The sequence below is a fragment of the Drosophila biarmipes genome, chromosome 2L (genome assembly GCF_025231255.1).
Source record: "Drosophila biarmipes strain raj3 chromosome 2L, RU_DBia_V1.1, whole genome shotgun sequence".
NCBI classification, from domain to species: domain Eukaryota; kingdom Metazoa; phylum Arthropoda; class Insecta; order Diptera; family Drosophilidae; genus Drosophila; species Drosophila biarmipes.
Genome location: NC_066612.1, coordinates 16,808,805 through 16,828,550, shown reverse-complemented (window position 1 = coordinate 16,828,550; position 19,746 = coordinate 16,808,805). Strand labels below are relative to the sequence as shown.

General features: G+C 42.2%; 2 protein-coding genes across 4 annotated transcripts; one reads left to right on the top strand and one right to left on the bottom strand.

Moving 5' to 3' along the window:
* Nucleotides 1–36: 36 nt before the first annotated feature.
* Nucleotides 37–16,974, top strand: LOC108033824 (chondroitin sulfate proteoglycan 4). Of its 3 annotated transcripts, none has more exons than XM_017108451.3 (12): nt 37–194; nt 2,644–3,320; nt 8,405–8,601; nt 8,660–8,890; nt 9,031–9,212; nt 9,272–9,860; nt 10,116–11,144; nt 11,553–12,952; nt 13,015–13,168; nt 13,227–13,890; nt 13,949–14,852; nt 14,927–16,974. In XM_017108451.3, exons 2-12 carry the CDS (start codon nt 3,239–3,241, stop codon nt 16,632–16,634), a joined length of 7,140 nt encoding a protein of 2,379 aa, XP_016963940.2. In that variant the 5' UTR covers nt 37–194; nt 2,644–3,238; the 3' UTR covers nt 16,635–16,974. The 3 variants fall into 3 exon arrangements, with proteins under 3 accessions (XP_016963940.2, XP_050740827.1, XP_050740828.1); XM_050884870.1 differs by having other exon boundaries at nt 44–210; XM_050884871.1 differs by lacking the exon at nt 2,644–3,320 and having other exon boundaries at nt 44–194.
* Nucleotides 16,668–19,669, bottom strand: LOC108033825 (protein grindelwald). The gene is made up of 3 exons (XM_017108453.3): nt 18,946–19,669; nt 17,838–18,146; nt 16,668–17,764 (listed from the first exon to the last, which is right to left on the bottom strand). Exons 1-3 carry the CDS (start codon nt 19,178–19,180, stop codon nt 17,583–17,585), a joined length of 726 nt encoding a protein of 241 aa, XP_016963942.1. The 5' UTR covers nt 19,181–19,669; the 3' UTR covers nt 16,668–17,582.
* Between the last annotated feature and the right edge of the window lie 77 nt (nt 19,670–19,746).

Here is a 19,746-nt window from a genome sequence, read left to right as displayed (position 1 = left end):
AGCGAGCGCACTACTGCGTGCGGAATTTTCTTTCCTCTCGGCTCAGTCTGTGAGAAATCGTTGGCGTGTTCGGTTCGTTTGCTTATCGGAAAGTCAGTCGGCGATTCGAAAATTCGGGCGCTTCTTGGTGCGGGTGGCGGTAATCGGAAAACGCGGAAAACTCTGAGCGCGCCCCTTCAGAGTTTTTCTCCAACGTGAGTGGGCCAGTGTGTGTGTAAAAAATAGAAATTTAATTTATTTTTAAGTTCTGTTCTTCCTCCTCCATCTTTACGTTCGGCACTTTTCTGACAAGAATTCCGGCTAAAAACTCTTTGTGAATGGAAATGTTTGTTGTTGGCCCTTTGGATATCTTATTGGGGAAAGCACAAAAGATACAGAACTTTGCAAATTGACCGTGAATACAGTTCGTTATGATAATCTGTGAAAACTGCCAAAGGGCTAAGGCATACAAAGCCAATGATCTTAGAGGAAGTGAAGAAAAGATGTGTGTACAAGTAGCTAAGGAAAATCAAATATAAATAATTTCATTTTAAGGCACAGGAAGTGTGAAAAATGGGGTGCTGAAATCTTTGCCAGAAATTCGAGAAAATGAATGAATCAAGTTGTGAGAAATGAAAATAAATGCCGAAAAGCCAATGTGAAAAACAAAAACTGTGCCAAATTAGAGAATGATAATTATATAAAAATAAAACAAATTAGTTAACTGAAATCTCAACTGTGAACCAACGAAAATTAAAACTAAGTAAAAACGAAAGGAAAAAAGTTCCAAAATTTTAAACTCTATAAATTCAACTGTACCCAATTCACTCTTCCTGTGGATACATGTTTGCACCAATAAAACTCATATTTGTGACATATGGTGCTGAAATCGCAGCAGAGCACAACTCCATTCATCAATCGCAGTACTCAGCGATCATAAATCACAGTGCCCAAAAAGAGTGTGACTAAATCATCGAATGCAACTGAGACGGAGGAAAAACTTTGCACACCTCGGAGGCCTTTTGAGTTAGGAAAGCGTTCAAATCGGCGTGGGCAGTGACGCCTACCAATTTTCCGTATAAAAACGGCGTTTTCATGGCTTATCAAATCAATTTTCAATTTGGTAGAGCGGTATTTTGTTGACCTTTGTTTCCCCAAACTTTTGTGTGCCACCAATTTTTTAATTACCATAAAATATATAAACTAGTATCACGGAACGAACTCTCCCAAAAGTGCATAGCGGCAGCTGACAGACTCCGACTATCCGGTAGATGCATTTATTAATTTCTATGTAAATGGGGGAAGAAAGAGGGAACACGCGTCTCTCATAAAGCCTGGCACCCTGGCGATTGTCGCTTTATTTTTTCGGTTTCGGTGTCGTCTGCAAGCGGCAAGGCGTTTCAAATTGTATTTTGACTGCTGCGACGGGCTATAAAAATATTCGAAACGACAAGAACTTGGGCGGTGCATATAAAAATTAACAAGCTGAATTAGCAGAGCGATCTTAACGAGAACGCAAGACACGACCATGTTCTGTTCCTGGAGGCTGTGCAATTGACCTCATGATGTCGAACCTGCCGCAGATTCGTGCTGCATTTTCCCTCGGAAATAAATGCATAAACATAAGAGAGTCGTCTGGCGGTATTTTTAGATACCCCCGGCGTAAATAATTCATTTTCCAGTCACAGTTGTTGACGTTTTGGCATCGCCCGGAGTTTCCTTTTCCTCGGGGATCTTTCCCCCTTGGGATTACAAGTCCCACTCGATTTGCATTCTAAACTTGAGAGTGTCCTATATTTAGCATGCGAGCATTTTTGGTAGCCCAAAGCCCATGAACTTTTCCTGCTGTTGCAAAATCTCGAACTAGAAATTCCACTTTATAAGACAAAATCCCTCATATTGCCGGGGAAAAAGAGCTTAGGCTTCCCGGCCACTTAAGGCCACTTTTTATGGGGCGATCCCCCCGCTTCGTCACCACCGAAAAATACAATAAATTTTACTCAACTGTGCAGCAATTTCCAATGAAGTGGAGGAGCATACTCGTATCTCGAGCATGCTGCGGCAGCAACTCAATTAAGTCTCCATAAAGTATCTGTAGATACGCTAATCAATGATATATATGTATTCTCGTATGTAACCCCAAAGCTTCGGAGGTCTTGGGTACTTGAATTTATTAGAGATTTGTTTGTCTTAAAATCTACGGCAATTAAAATAACAAATGAATGACTCAAGTGGGAGATGTATATAATATTCGGAGAATATAAAATCAAATTGACCATAAAATCTTTGAAAATAAACAGGGCAGAGAGCAAGCGAAAGCAACCGTGAAAATAGTGTGTACTATAAAAAAATCGATTGATTCTAGCTTTGTTAGAGCAGTTTATTTCTAATAAATACAAATAAATGATACTAAATATTTTTCAAATCAGTTAATAAATTGGTACAGCATACTTAGCAAAGGCATTTTATTTGGCAAGAAAACTAAATCCACAAAATCAAGTTTCAAGTTTCAAAAACTAAAATAAAATGTAGTATGTAGGAGTAAATGTCTTTTCCCTACTGGCCAATCAAAAAACCATAAAACGTGCCATATAAATGCCAGTAAAAATTTAAATAAAAAGGAAAGCCCATGTGTAATACCCATAAATCTATTTCCAATTGCAGTGCAGTGCGATTGCCAAGAAAAATAACAAATAAGCGGTTAGGCGCTTCAGTCGTCAATGTCAATGTGTTTATGATAAAACTTCAGCGAAATAAAAACGCAATCGGGCGAAAGTTGGCTGGCAAAGTGCGGACATAAGCTGGCAAGGAAATTAAGAGGAGCAGCCGCCTTTCAAAAGGAAGCCAGTTCGACTGTCAGTCAGTTCGTCAGTCGCGACGATTCGAGGTGATGCCCCTTCCTGCCTAGCGAACTCATGAGTTCTGTCAACGAAATGACATGCAGCATCTGTCTATGTGGCCATCGGGCCAGGACGTGATGCTGTGCCGGTGCCGCTGTTAGAGAGGAAGCCTCGCCGCCTCGATGCCCCGATGATGCTATTTTTATGAGGCCCCCAGACTACGACGACGACGGATGCGTGGCCCCATGAAAAATCAATTAACACGCAAAATTATTAAAGACGAGAAACAAAAACGAATACGAACGAAGCGCGAGTGGTACTTGGGGTTCCGGATCACTGAGTCCCCCATCATCCGATCATCCTTCCCGACGATCCCCCTCCGCATCTGGCCTGTATAACTTCAAAGCAGCTGCAACGGAATGTCGCGCCTCCGTGGATTAGGATGGCTATGGCTGTTATTGCTCGCCGTACTGCAATTGCAAACTGTCGCAGCCATGAAAGGTGAGTGGTACAAAATATAAAAAATACTAAAAAAGAGGTAACAAGAAGCTGCGACACAGAACGTACAGTTAATTAAATGTTACGACAGCCAGGTAGCCAAAGATACGCGCCCCAGAACTTAATACCGCGCATAAACATGAGATTTATCATGGCAAATGATCAACGCACGATTTATGCTCATTACAAATATGGCCAGCCACGAGTTGGCCACAAAGAAGCGGTCCAGAGAGGCAGAAGCAGCTGAGGCCAAATTGCATTTACTTTGGCTGCCATCGAAGCCGACATAAATAAAAGTCAAAATAAAGAGTTGCAAATGGTGCAGTGCCACATACATTTTGGTGTTACTCGCGTGCGCCAAAGTACGGATACAGTGGGTCGGCTTGAGAACCTTGGAGCTTAAAATGGGAAGTAAATGGGACATAACAAATAAAGATAAAGTATATTTTTTAAAAAATAAGTAGGAACAAATTTTGGTAACCAAATTTGTATATAAAAATATAATAGCACACATTTTAAGTTATTTTTTTAAGATGATTGTGTTGAAAACAATTATTTTACATGTTCATTAAATGTTTGCAAATAGTTTTTTTGGATCTAGGTATCCTAGTAGATTGAAATTAAATAAAGGTAATATACAATGCCATACTGAATTTCTAGTCGATTAATTTAATGCTTTAATTAATTTTTTAGATTTTTTGTTTTGGAATTCAAAAGTATTTATTTCCTTGCCCGTGAGCAGACCTTTTTGAACCTTTGCTGCTCCCACGAATATTTTCTGTTGACCTCTTGAACTTTTAAAGATTTATGTCAATCCATTTCTCTGACTAATTTGACCAACTGGTCGCTGTCTACTTTGGGCTTCCTTCCTGTTGCTATCTACCCCAGATATATATGTATAGCTGTACCCGTAATTTGGCATTCGCAATGCTCCATGGCAACCCCGCCGGCCCATAAAATCCAACTACTTAACTACAATGCGCCGCTGCAGTGCACTTAACGCATTTTTCACGCTTGACATTTGACTTGGGGCGCACTTTTTTTTCGTTTTCGTCGTCGTTCCTGCTTCTCTGCTGCCTTTTGTTGTTGGGCCAAGCCAAGGGAAACGCCGAGTATCTGAAAAGCAAAGTATCTGTGCGGTGCACCGCACAAGCTATCCAAAGTCAGACGTGCTCTTAATTTCGTTGTATCTACACAACGAGACACACAGAAATGTGTACGATTTATATTTTGGTCTTGGTGCAAATGTGTTTTTAACGATATTTTTAGTTGGCATGTGACGTCACTTGGGGGCTAAAAAGCCAAACGTGAATCATCCGCAGCAGGCGAAAATTGTTTCTCTCACTTTTTTTAGTCTGTTTCATTTTATTTTTTCTGCACTTAAATAAATATTAATTAAAAAAGAATGAAATAAACAATTTTTACATCATTTATTGGTTTCCTAGAGCTTAGTTTTTTATTTAAACTAAGTAAAAACTAACTAAAATAAATACCAAAAATACAAATACCTCTGAGAGCCTTTTTCTGTGTGTATATTTAAATATATTTTTTTATTTATACGTGAATTGTAAATCATTTACACGCGCAAAGCGTTGTGCCAAATTTAACATAGACGAGTGTGGATACAAATGTATCTACACGTTCGTATCCGTATTTGTATCTGGTGCGCGCCATCTGCCGATCTGTGTGTCGCCTCTTGATTATTCATTTGCATTTGCAATATAAATATCAACACATGCTCAATGCTAACTGCAGGCGCACTAAAAAACGATTGCCTGCATATAAAATTCAACAATTTATTTTGGCGACATTGTCCGTTCCCCATTTTTCCCCTGAATCATGAGAAAATATGGTCTTTATGACTTGTCGATGCGATGTGCTCAATTGCCGATAGTCGCGTCTACCCTTTGCAGATACATAATTGAATTTTATGCGGCCCCGGAGTCTAATTAGGGTGAAGACGTTAGCATTGGCGACACATGTTCGCCCATTGGAGGCCATAAAACGAGGCAAGCGGCATGGAAATGCCAACTCAAAGGGGTTCTTCAGTGCGGTTTTTATTTGATTTAGATTGATCTCTTAAGCCAACCGATGGGGCCTTAGAATGTGACAGCGATTGTGAATGGGCGAGGAAACTATTTAGATGACTTCTTGGAAGATCACAGGAATTACTGCAATGGTTATGGCCAGCGAAGAAATGTAAGGAGGTTTTCCTGGGGAATTTGAGATTCTGTATAATAAATATTTCAATAAATAAAATTTAAATGTCTTCAATATGTGGGAAATATCTTACAATGAGCTATTCAGGAAAGTTTTGGATAATATTGTTGTGGGAAGTTTCTTGATGCAACAAAGAATTTGATTTGATTCAGTTACACAAAATAAAAAAAGGAAAAATAGCAAAAAAAAGCACAAGCAACAAAAATACACCTACATTGCTCCATTATTAATTTAAAAAAATAACTTTATTACGATCAACTCATGGGAAACATTTTAATACCCCGTTCACCTCAATCTCTTGGCCAATAATACCTCCTCTTGTTCGACCATCAATTTACCTATTAACGTCTATAAGCAGAACTCTCAGCTCCATAAATATTAACTGCACGTTGCAAGAAAAATCCACTCGAGATCACGTAATAAGCCCACAAATCACAAGCACCACTAATAAACTTTGACATTATTAGTGAAATGAAAACTACGAATAGGGAAAAATAATTTATAAATTGCCAATGTCAGATAAAGTTTTAATGAACGGCGACTTCAGCGGGCCACCAAAGGAGCATTAATTAAAGACCAACAGAAAAAGAGAAGCGAATAAAAACATGATCATAAAATCTATAGAAACCCGAATAACTCCACAGCCTCGGAGACACCGGGCGACATATAACTCAAATAAAATAAACATTGGCCATAACATAAATATTCGCTGGCTACCTAGCAGCTCCACCTCCGTGCTGCATAAAAGATAAACATAAATTTAGCATTTGATAGGGGAGTTGCCTTTGGTGGGGCCTTTGGCGGTGCCCAGAGTGGGTGGAGAGGTGCCCAGCATCTGTGGCCATAAGTCTTGCGTCGTGTGCTCGCCTCTGATGTTTCCCCATTTTTGGACGGACTTTGCCTGATGATGTCTCATTTGTTGCCGCCCGACATTTGAAATGACTTTTGACGCTGATGTTGATGTTGATGCTGGAGCTGCCCTCCTCCGGCTGCACCACATTTTGTTGATGCAAATTGCATTTATTGTTAAGCGTCCGACTTCCTGAAAGGCATGTGTTTGCCCTCACAAAGGGGTGTTTATTTCGTCCAGGATTGGCAAGAAGAAAGGATATTTTTGACAGGGCTTTTGGATTTCTGCATTTTGTCCAGAGGTTTACCACAAAAGATAAAATGAAGCTTGACTAATGTACCTTAAATGTTTGGTGGAAATTGCAAAGCTTCAATTTAGTTATAAATACCCCTCAACAGTTTGTAATTTACAAACATTTCTTAATATCAATAGCTCGTAAAACCTCTTCAAGCTGATTTGTAAGGTATTTCTAATTAACAGAGGTTTCATTCTTATTTTCTACTAGATTGTATATTATTGCTAAGTTTACAATTGTTATAAAATGTTTTTAGGATCTGTTTTTATTTTTTTAGCTAAACATTGGAGATCTCTTCTATTGTAGTAATATTTTTAAAGAGTATTATTATTTTCGGTGGGCAGTCGCTTGTCCATTTGGCTGTTGTTTAACCAACGATAACGCCTCCGCATCTTTGTTCGCCTTTGTTTTGGTTTAAGGCACGCGCATCTTCTGAAGATGAAAAAGTAGCATTTTCAACGGCAGCCGAGCACATATGTGGGTCAAATGGTTGGGCCCGCAGATGGGAAAGTGTTTTTTCTTAGGTTTTCCGCCGCTTTTAACGCCTGATTGCTGCTAATTGGCGTCAAAATGGTCCGGCCAACGCATCAATGGTTGACTGTTTGGTGCCCATTTCGCTTTGTTGCCTGTTTATCCGGCTGCCTGCTGTTTTGTATGCCATTCGTATGCAACTGGTCCGTGTTTATCCTACGTTCTCCATGTGGGTTAGGTCAATATGTCGCCCCAACAGCGGCGAAAAACATAGGAAAACAAATAGATAGCGAACATTTTCCCTTTCCCGCACAGTTGCGAGAGAAATTCTTAAAATATCTCTCGCGCAAAGTTGAATTCCGTGTTTTGACAAATGCATGTTTCCGAAATAATTTATTGCACAAGCATACAACAGAATATAGGAATCCATTAATCATGCAATTTTACGAGGTGGGATTGACTCGAAAGCCGAACGAGAAATGTGAAATTATTCAAAGAACGTTCGAAGCTGTCATACTCTCTTTTTGGGTCCATGTAATTTCCAAGAAAAGCTCGTTCGACTCAAGCCCACAACTAATTAAGCAAATCAAGATGCAGGAGATGGCTCTCAATAGATAGCCAGATAAATGACTGGCTGACTGAGTGACCTCGGCAGACATTGACTGACAGCCCGACAGCTGATGGCCTGATCTCCAACGATCCACCGATCTGGACAAATTTGTATACGGATTGCAATAGAAGGCGATTGCCAATCAAATTGGCGGCAGCTCTTGCAACATTATGAGCAGCGGACTGTTTAGTGTATCCATTTCCACGAGCTGCAGCTGTATCGCTATCTGTATCTCTGGTTCGGGTGCGTCGATTCTATAGCCTTGGAAAAGTGTGATACAGATACGTGGTTAAAATATACATATTTATAGTTAGCTAAGAACCAAAATGATACACAAAATTTAAAAAACAAATACTTAAAGCCTCGAAAAGATTTTGTAAGTGCCTTAAAATATATATTATTTTCTATTAAATTCATCTCACAATAGCATTTGAGGCTTCAATACTTGATGGGCAATAATATATCCGGCAAAAGCAATTCTGCAATTGAATTAAATTAAATGTTATAATAAGTTTATGTTTTAAATGGTATGGATAACCAATAGAACTATTAAAAAGTGTAAGCTTCTTTTCATACCCGAGTATCTTTGGCCATATCTATTCTGCGACTTTAATTCCCCGCTGTTCTATCCCATCCTCCAGTTTCGCTCTTCGGCGATGGCTACGTCTCGATGCCGCTGCAGGAGGCCAAGATGTCAACGAACATTCGCGTCAAGTTTCGCACCAGGCAGGAGAACGCCTTCCTCTTCCTGGCCGCCGGACGGACGGACTACTGCCTGCTGCGACTCGAGAGCGGCCTGATCAGTTTCAGCTATAAAATCGAACGGGATGTGGTGCAGGTGAGCCATCGATTACCCACCTTACATATGAGTGCAATTACAGCGATTCTGGTTGCAGTTGCGCTCGCCCAAAAAGCAAAAGCTCAACGATTTGGAGTGGCACGATGTGGCGGTGCAGCGGTTCGAGAATAATATCACCTTGCAGGTGGACGGCTTTATAATGCGCAAACAGCTCCCAGGCGATCTCACTGCCCTCAATATCCATTTCGGTACATTTCTGGGCGGCGTGGGGGACTTTACGGCCGGCTACTTGAATGATGTTATCGGATTTCGGGGCTGCATATCGGATGTGAGTATATAAATCGTGAAACACATACTGTTCTAAAAACAAAATTTCTAAGAAATTATTATCTTTTCTAAGAAACCATAGTTTTATTTTTATATTTTTTGTTAATCTTAAGTCATTTGCTTGTTTAAATATGTTTATAGGTCTTCTATAACAACATAAACATCATCAAGCGGGCCAAGGACCGCACGAGTCACACGGCCAGCACTGCAGTAACCTGGACTTGCAGCACCGAGTTCGATGGTTCGACACAGGACAGCATTAGTTTCCTCAAGAACGATTCCTACTCACTGATGTTGAAGGAGTCAAGTGCCATTGGAGAAACGTGAGTTCAGGGGTCTTAAATCTAAAACTTTAACATTTAATTTTTCCCACTTTGCGTAGTCTCTCCTTGCAATTCCGCACAATGGCTAGTGCCGGCGTTATATTCTTCAACGGCGGCTTTGATTTCATACTGCTGGAAATATCGGAGGAGCGCTTGAAGGTGACCTTCAACAAGGCCGGCAGTCTGGTGCAGTTCATGACAAACGAGCACATCTCGGATGGCAAATGGCATTCGGTTTTGCTGCGCTACAATGCCGCCATCGCGGAGCTAATCCTCGACGATGCCACGAGCGGTTACCGGGGAGCCCACGATAATGAGACCAAGGCGAGCATAAATCTCGAGAAGAGCGTCTTCTTTGGCGGCGTTCAGGAGGAGATGCGCCGCCGGCTCATCACCAAGGGATTGCGCATAAACGAGATCAGCTTCAGGGGCTGCATGCGCGACATCCGGGTCAACGACCTCCCACTGGGCTTCGCCGAGATGGCCATCTCGCGCAGCCTGGGGCTCGGCTGCCAGTGGAAGTATCCCTGCGTGGAGCACAATCCCTGCCTGAAGAGCGGTGTCTGCAGTCAGCATGGAGTGGACGGATTCATCTGCTACTGCGATCAGTCCTACTGCATCAAGGCTGATTTTCAGGGACCCTTTAAGGTAAGCCCACAACAAAACAGTACATTTAAAAATACTTAAAAAACAAAGATCTCAAAGTTAAGATAACGTTTTCTAAGTTTGGGAGAGAATTTTAATCTTTATTTTAAAACCCTTTCATCTTGAATTACAAATTTAAGAGAACTTTCGATTTGATTTTAAGAATGTATCTTCTCGAAAACGTGAAAGGTAGTTTTTACCACTCCCAACTTTCCTGGGTGTATCTCCTATTTAATTTTCCATTCAATTTCCTTTCAGATCTTCACCGAAACAAGTCCGGAACTGGAGTTGCTCTATGTGTCTCCCATGCAGTTATTAGAAGGTGGAACTGCCTTTCTTTCCGCAAACTACATTGACATAATTCTAGATCTTCGTCGTTATCCCAGCCTGAACGAGCAATCAATTGTTTTCCATGTGGTACATCAGCCAAAGTTTGGACAACTCTTGCAATACTCGCCAGAGAAAAATAACTTTGTGCCCTGCCGCACATTTAAGCTGGTCGACTTGGTCACGGACAAACTGAAGTATGTGCACAATGGCCAAGAGAACTTCAACGACCATGCCACATTGGATATGCAGGTCTTTGGGGATGTGCACAAGATACCGGAGAATATATTGGGCAAACACAGGTTCCTTTTACACGCGAACATAACACCCATAAACGATCCGCCACAATTAAAACTGCATTCGCATAAAATCCTGCGAGTGATCGAGGGGATTGAAAGGGTGCTGGATGTGGATTTATTCAACATTGACGATCCCGATAGCGAACCAGGAAATTTGATCTACACCATACTGCCTCCACACAATCCGCAGGAGACCTTTGGTTGTTTTATGGTTGGAGGTGCGACCACATCAACCTTTTCCCAGGCCGAAGTGAATGTGGGAAAGGTGTCGTATCTGTACAACTCCACGACAACGGAATCTTTCAGCTATCAACTGCAACTACAAGTATCCGATGGCATAGAGACGAGTGATACGGTGTATCTGCCGATATCCGTTCATCCGCTGGAGCTGAGATTGGTCAATAACACGGGTCTCATCATGATCCACAAGAGCTCCTTGCTGATCAGTCCGGCCAATCTGTCGATTGGCACCAATGCCGTGGACGAGCACATCGACATCAGATACGACATCGTCAAGGCACCACAGCATGGAGTTCTCCAGCGGCTGCGGCAGATTGATGGCTCCTGGGTTAACGTGGACTGGTTCAGCGATAGCCAGCTGCTGCTCGGCCACATTCGCTATCTGCACAGCAGCGATTTCCCTTGGCAAGACGAATTCAAGGTGTGTATCGTAAAAACCAAACACGAGTTAGGCTATAAATGGGCAGGGAGCCAACACTAGGTTGCAGGCTTCGGGGCGATGTAAATTTTCGGGGCCCACTAAGTCTTAACAGACTCCCAACTTTCTCTAAACTTCGCTAATCTCACTAGGATCCATCTTGTTGCAATGATTACTTTCGAAAGGGGCTCTTGTTTTAAGAGTTATCTTTCAGATACTATATTTTAATGTATATTAGATATCACTCTATCCTTTTGCCTATTGAAAACTTCTTAAATTGCATATCTCCTTTTTAAGCACCTACAGCCAATTCAGATTTTCCCCTCCTCACTGCTCAATCTGGTTTAGCTTCACCCATTTTCTTTGCTGTCCAGTGTAGCCAATAAATTTGCATTGATTTCACTTTCACAGTTTATTGCCTCGTTTGGCTTTGTGACCACGCAAACGTTCGATTTCCGCATCACATTCACGCGGCTGCGCATAACGAGCAACAGACCCTCGCAGATATCGATCGATGGCAGCCGGGAGATCCTCCTGACCAGCGACATACTCACCTACGAGACCACGCCCATCGGCAGCTTTCCGCGCAGCGTGATCTACAAGATAACGAAGCCAACCCGCTACGGGGGCATCTATGTGGAGGGATCCCGGAAGGCGGCCAAGCAGATGGACTCCTTCACCCAGCAGGATATAGAGACGCGAAGAATTCGCTATCAGACGCATCACACTAGCTACTCCAGCTTCACCGATCATCTGGAGTTCGTGGTTTCCGTTGCGGAGTGCGATGATGTGGTGGGATCTCTGGAGATTAACTACAGGCCCCCTGAGGAGCTAATCAACAAGCTGGGCTATCAAAACCACGAGGCTCTGCAGGTGCAGGAGGGCGAAAGAGCTGTCATCACCAAGAACCACTTTGGGATACGCTTCAACATCTACGAAAGCCTGCAGTTTCAGGTTTCCTCCAGTCCGGAACATGGTGTTATTTGCAAGTATGACGAGCAGACGGGCCTCACAACCCCCGTGGAAATGTTTACCCTGGATCAGTTGTTCCGAAATGACATATACTACTGCCACGATGACACGGAATCCACCAGGGACACCTTTGAGTTGCTCATACTATCGGGAGACGAAACAGACCTTCAGTTTGTCTCCACCATGGAGGTGCACATTAAACTGGTGAACGATAACGAACCCTATCGCACTGCCATAGAGCGCATTTTCCACGTGGTAAGGAATGGCATCCGGACACTCAATCCCACAGTGCTGCAGTATCTGGATGCGGATGTCAATACCAACCACACAGACATCCACTACATCCATGTCTCCAGCACCAATGGAGCCTTCTACAAGAGCGGCCACTACATAGATAGCTTCACCCAGGACGATATAGCGAACAGGAGGATTATGTTCCAGCACACGGGTGCCGATTCGGGAACTGCCTCCTTTATAGTCACCGATCGAGAGCACGAGGTTAATGGACTGCTGGAGATCCGAGCCTCAGACCCGTTCGTCTCCATGTTGGCCACCAATGCCTCCATTGTTCAGGAGGGCAAATTCGTAGTGCTCAAAAACAAAGACTTTATATTGGAAACCAATTTGGACATGAAATTAGATGAAATTTACTATGAAGTGATCAAACCGCCCTCGTACGGCATTCTCATGTACTTGAGCAGTGCCAATGAGGGTGAGAATGGAACTACCATTTATAAGGCCACAAACTACACGTCACTGAGTAATTTTACCCACTTGGATATTGAGCGGGAGAGATTGGTCTACTGGAATACGGAAATTGCTTCTATGGATAAAGTTAGGTGAGAAATGATGAATACTTATAGATTTAAAAAACGCAGGTTAATAAAACTTTTAAATACAGATATCGGGTGCACATCAAGAACATTACAGCTGAAGGAGAGGTCATGTTCCGGATTTATCCTTCGGCATACTGGGAGCCACTGCAAGTAAAACAGAACCACACACTCTATGTGGAGGAGTCCACAAGTGTACTTATCTCGAGAGATGTCTTAGAGGTGGGTCTTAGTTACATCCCTTGCAAAACATTCAACTAATCCTTGCTTCCATCCTTAGGTTGTTCATCCCAACATTTCCCCAGGAGACATTACATTTTTGGTGACATCCTCACCCATGCATGGATACCTGGAAATGCAGTCCATGTCCTTTGATGACGAATACAACTGCAAGGTGTTCGATCAGTCCTCTGTGAACACTGAGAAAATGTTTTACATACAAGCAGGGGTCAACCAATCCACGGATTACTTTGTGTTCGATGTTACCAATGGCATTACGTGGCTAAGACAACTGACGATGAAGATTGTGATCATGCCAGAAAAGCTGTACATGCACTCGAATATTATATCAGTGGTAGAGGGAAAGACTGTGCAACTGAACCCCACAGATATGCAACCCTATTCGGAGTACTATCGAGGGAAGATCTTGGAGTACATTGTGACCATTACTCCCAATTCCGGTCACATATTGGCCGGGAATTCGAAAGTCAAGAGGTTCACTCAAAAACAACTCGAACAGGGTAGTATTCAGTATGTTCACAATGGCAGTGAAAATGCCACCGATACCATTACTTTGGTGGCCATGGCCAGAAACAAGGAGAGCGTTCCCTTTGAGCTGGAGTTCGCTGTGGTCCAAGTGAACGATGAGGAGCCCATGATGGTCACCAACACGGGACTGCAGGTGTGGAACGGTGGACGCTATGTCATAAAAAACACTGATCTATGTAAGTTGAAGCGTACAATGTATTAAAACATTAAATTTTAAAATAACTTTTTTTACAGTGGCTCAAGATTATGATACCCCGCCGGAGAATCTCACCTTTGTTGTGCACCACATATATGGAGGTTATTTGGCTAGGAAATCCGCACCACATCTCAAAATAGAGCAGTTCACCCAAGCCCAAGTAAACCGCGAAGAAATATATTTCATGCACGACTCCAACTCCAGGAGAAACGAACTATCCTTTATAGTTACCGATGGTCTATTCAACACCACTACTCAAATGCTGAACATTGAGATCAAGCCCATTGAAATACTCGCCGAACACAATGAAAATCTTCATGTTTTTCCCTTGACCAAGAAACAAATTCTGCGTGATTATCTCTACTTCAAATGCTCCGATGAGGAGCGCGAGATCCGCTATAATATTACAGTTCCTCCAACTTTGGGTCGCATAGTAAATGAGTTCATTGATAACGGCTTCACCAAGGAAGTCAGCGAGTTCACCCAAAACGATGTGGATAATGGTCACATATTCTATGAGCACACAGCTGTCATAATGGAATTCAGAACCAATGATTCGTTTTACTTTGATGTGGTGGCCGAAAGAAGCGATCGCTTGTTGAATCAAAAGTTCAATGTGGAGATATCCGTTTCCTCCGGGGGCCTACTCAGATTCCTGCCTGTAAACAAGCTCAATGTGGATGAAGGTGGTTCGGTGCCTATACGACTGGATTTCTCAAAGATTTTAGAATATCTTAAAACCAAAGCTGGCATTAATAACCCAGAGTTGTTCATAGAGGCCATTCAAAAGCCCACGCATGGCAACATAGGTCTGGGTCACGAATTTAAGCTCCTGCAGAGATATCACCCAAGTGATTTCTTCACAAAGAAGGTCTACTACATACACGATCATTCGGATACTTTGGAGGATACCATACTCATGTCGGTTTACCTGACGCAAGGGTGAGTTTTCAAAATAAACTTTCATTTAAATAAACAGGAATTGCAATTTGATATGGTATTTTCAACATCTTTAGGAATATTTTCCTGTGCAATTTGACAATACCTGTGTCCATCAATCCCATCAACGATCAACCCTTCCACTTGGTCACCCACCTGCCACAAATGACGGTCGTCGAGGGTGAGAATCGCACCATAACCAGAAAGGATTTGCTAACCGAAGATGCGGATACACCCCCAGAGGAAATCATGTACGAAATAATGAGTGGCCCCACTTTGGGAGTGCTGAAAAAGATCACAAGCGATGGACAGCCGGAGGACCTCCTGGCCTTCTCAAATCAGTTCACCCAGGCGGATATTAACAACGATCGAATAATTTATGTGCACTTTGGCATGCCGCAGTCGACGACATTTTGCTTCACCGTGTCCGACGGACAGTCGAATCCTGCCTACGAAATATTCACCATCAAAATAGTTGCAATAAGTCTGCAGCCTTCTGCAATGCAGTTACCTGTACGAGTTCAGCAAGGATCCACCACAGCTCCAATGAAACTTGAACAAATCGGAGTGACCACAAACGTTCATGTGGAGAGGCTGTCTTATAACATAACAAACTCCCCGCTATATGGTATTCTAGTTTTCAAGCATCAGCCAACCCTGAGGTTCACCCAGCAGCAATTGGAAACATCGCAGATCAGCTATATGCAAACGGACTTAAATCGATCGAATGACACCTTCCAGGTGAGTGCCTATGTTCCGGGCACCAATTACGCAGCTCAGGTCGACGTGGTGATGGAAGTGGAGCCCGTAATACAAATCAACAACATAGTAATGAAGGAAGCAGATCCTGCTGGAGGAAAAATAAAGCTTATCACCACATTGGACAACGATAATCCCCTGTCCCTGAAGCTCAACAAATTCAATCCCAAGTTTGTGATCACAAGGATGCCGTCAACGGGGCAAATTAGAAAGATAATCCGAAGCACAGGCCTGTCAACCGACGGCCAAAATGATAGATCTACGAATATATTCTCCTACAAAGAGCTACGAAGCGGAGTGGTGTATTTCGTGCCCCACGAATCCTTGGAGGAGACCGAGGCGGATAATGATAGCTTCGATTATCAACTGCTCATAAAGACAGTACAACCTGCACAGGCCACTGTATCGATTGCATACCGTAGCCGGGTTGAGGAAACGGAGACGGTTCACTTGGGCAATGCAGGTTTATCCATAAACTACCTAGCCATAGGATGTGCCATATTCATCGTATTGATCTGCCTGCTTATCGTGCTGCTAATATTGAAAATCAGGAAACTGAGGAAGCACAAAGCAGATATATCCAAGGATCAGCCGCCGGCCCTGCCCTGTCCTCCAGATCTGACATCCGTGAGTCCGCAGCACCATCTGCATCACCACCATAGCCACCATTACGCCAGTTCCGAGGTGGATTCAGTGCCTCCAACAGGGAACTCAACACCCCTACCGGGCTTCAGTAATATTCCCCACTGCAAGATCATACCCGTGGAGTCCTATAAGCATGAGTTCCCCGACTACGATCCCGACGAGGAGGAGACGGACGACCAGTGCGATCCGCAGCAAATGATGCTGCCGCAGAGGTACAATCCCTACCATCTGGAGCACGATGCCTGGAGTTCGTCCTGCGACATGGCGAATGACTTTGCTGGTTATGCATCTGTGCCGCAGAGTATTTCCGGATCGGTCAGTTCTCCGCCCTCGGCCCCGCCCACCAATCCACTGCTAAGGCGGAATCAGTATTGGGTGTGAGTTAGAAATGCCTTAAAAACTGAGAAAAGGGGATCAAAATATATACTTTTTATATTTCCAATTGGATCGGAATTAGTCCTAGGTTATTTATTTAAGTGTAAGCTTACGTTTAAGGCTGATTTATGAGATTCGTTAGCAAAAGTTAAGCATTTTATACGCAAAACATTAATAATATTATGTGGAGAAGCATACATACATATCTGGCGTGTCATATACAAACGATTAGCCTTAAGGACGAAAACAAGAGTTATACTCAAAAAGCCAACTTAACTTAGCCTAAGAATTGTGTTTGCCAACGCGGAATACTTTTTACAATAAATGACAGTACACTTAAGCGTAATCCGTTGTTTTATTTAACATCTTACATTTTTTTAGGTTTTGTTAATTTTTTTTTTGTCGATATCTGTTTGGCCGGATGGAAGATGGGTGAGTAATTCTAGTTTTATATTTTAGTCTCAATGAAAATAATGATAATGTGCCGTCAAATATTATTTTGTGATGTAAGAGCATAGTTTTTTTTAAGGAAAATGGAAAACTAAATATAAAATGCGAAAATCAAGTAATAAATCTGACCACGTTTCATTAATTGCTATGAAAACAAATACACATATTCATTGATTAAACTTGTCTGAATCCGAAGTACAATTAAAATCTTAACTCAATTTAAATATTAACTTAAATTAATAGTGCATTTTATACAGTTTGTATTTAATTAAGTATTTCAGGCCGCATTGGTAGACGTAGAACGTAAGGCGTAAAATTAACTAATAAAATTCATTCAAATAAACTAGTTCATAAAAATATTAAAATCTATACGATTTTGTGTATAAAAAGAGTGTAAATTTGCTTTACAAATTACAAGAATATCACTAGTTTCAATGTGGTGTACTTTTCGCTTTCGCTGGACTGATTTAGGCTCAAGAGTTATTTTTAAGTGTTTAGATGGCTTTAGAAAGCGACGGGAGCTGTCGTCGTTGAGGGTTTCTCGGAAATCGGCGTTACGACCATGGCCTGATTGTCGTAACCATAGCCGATGTCCGTCATAACCGTAGTGGGCGTGGTACTGTTCTCCGCCGGATAGCGAGTGCTCACCGGCGTTGTCATGGTCACAACGGAACCCTCGGCGACACCTGCAATAAACAAGGGTATTGTAACATATACGAGTTGCAAAACAGAACCGGACAGGTAGATCCTTGCACTTACCTGCCACACTGTAGATCTGCGATTGCGCCCTCTCAAGGTCGCTGCCATGGCGGTTGATGGCATTCATGTTCTGGATGGTGGTGGCGTTGAGGTCCTTCCCATTCTCCGTCACCGGGTGAGGATAGGCCTTTTTTTGCAGACGGCGCATTAGCTTCTGGAAGCACCAGTTGCCTACCATCCATCGAAGGAATTGGAAGACATAGCGAATGGCGATCAGGACGAGTAGGATGGTCAGCAAAATAATGATCAAACGTTGGGTGTGTTGGATGTCTAGCATCTCCGCCTTCAGCGGCTCGAATGTATTGTAAGCTGCGGGTAAAACATATTTAAGTATCTTAATCAAAAAACATTTTATAAGCCAGCCCCTTCCAATGACTAAACATCAAATATGCAAAAGGGCTTTAAGTACCGTCAAATATAAACATTTAACAACGTGTCAGACAAACTAGTTTACAAAGACTTCTTACATCCTGTCTTGTCACACGGACAAAAAACATATAGAACGTTTCCTTATGAAGTCGAAGTAAAAATTAAAATTTGGATACACGGGGTTCATATAGGTATATACGTATAGGTATATGTATATAGATAAAAAAGGAAATTAAAGCCATAATCAAATTTCCGGACTATTATGATAATAGTGCGTGTATGTTATCATAAGCAAGCAAATCCCATATTCACCTCTATAAGTATTTAGGTACTTAAGCTCAGGGAAATGAGATAAGTTGGTGCAAATACAATATGACTATCTTGAAGATTTGCACTTACAGTTCTAACAAAGCAACGTTTTCAGATAGTGCATTTATGATATTTTATTAGACTAAGTCTTTGCTCAAACAAAAAATGTACCAATAAAAACCAAAAGTTGTTAGAGTATTAATATGATTCGCAGTGCGAATTCTAGCAAATCAATTTAAATATATACTATACATTTCCACGATATCTAGCGTCTTCTTTTAGCAACTCATGGGAGATGAGTTAATCGCCCGCTCAAACCACTGTAATTGCCAGACAATTGATTCCGGCTGGAAAAACCTGAACTCACATATAATGCCGAATTACCCTATGGATTGTGAGGGTATCTGAGGTAATCTATCGATATACTTGCCTGAGCATTCCTTTAGGCACAATGTCTCATCGTAGTTGTGGGTTTGATTGTTGCAGACCGAGGTGCAAGGGTGACAATTCTCCGTTACAACATAGCAAAATTCATTCACCGGATGGCAAACCATTCCGTGGCAGTCCTTACTGCCTCCGTTGGCCGCTGCCACCAGGGAAAAGCTTGGTATCAGAGGTATCCCGCCAACGGACAGCGATAGGGCACTCATTTTTCTGGCCGACATTTGAGGTATCTTATGTTATTGGTTGAATTTCCGATACTAAACTTTTTCGATATTTCAGCTACGGTTGAGCGCAGTTTACATAAGCAGGGCTTCCTCCTCGGAAGGTTTTGTTTTGCTATTTTTAAACGTATCCAAAGTGTGATTCATACACCAACAACGCGGCCCAAACGTTTTCTGACTTCTCTTTTAATTGTTGGCTTCTGGAGTCTGAGTATTTTTTGTTGCCTTTATGCCTAGTCACATGTGTATTGGTGCAAACGAGTTTATCTTGGCCAAGAGTCACAGCGTTTTCTTTGATTTCCCTTTTGGATTTTGCACAGTTTCACGCGTTGCTATTAAGCATTTCCGGACACTTGATATTTGGATTTATTTATGCAATTTTTACAATTTTTTTAAAAAGGTGATTTTTATCCGTTTTGAAATTTTTAACGTTGTACGCTAGCCAGTTCACCGAAGCGTTTTGAGCCACATTCAACTCGTTACTGGCTGTAATACCTCGATCGCTCGCTGTTACCAGCACTCACACAGAGGCACCGAACTCGAATACAGACTCATCCGCACTGTGA

Bases quoted from the DNA above. Each gene is read 5' to 3' on its own strand.
- LOC108033824 (XM_017108451.3), top strand. From the start codon at position 3,239: ATGTCGCGCCTCCGTGGATTAGGATGGCTATGGCTGTTATTGCTCGCC. The intron at 9,861-10,115 runs GTAAGCCCACAA...ATTTCCTTTCAG, and splicing joins ATTTTCAGGGACCCTTTAAG to ATCTTCACCGAAACAAGTCC. The intron at 14,853-14,926 runs GTGAGTTTTCAA...CAACATCTTTAG, and splicing joins TCGGTTTACCTGACGCAAGG to GAATATTTTCCTGTGCAATT.
- LOC108033825 (XM_017108453.3), bottom strand. From the start codon at position 19,180: ATGTCGGCCAGAAAAATGAGTGCCCTATCGCTGTCCGTTGGCGGGATA. The intron at 18,147-18,945 runs GCAAGTATATCG...TTTTACCCGCAG, and splicing joins GTGCCTAAAGGAATGCTCAG to CTTACAATACATTCGAGCCG. The intron at 17,765-17,837 runs GTAAGTGCAAGG...TGTTTATTGCAG, and splicing joins GCAGATCTACAGTGTGGCAG to GTGTCGCCGAGGGTTCCGTT.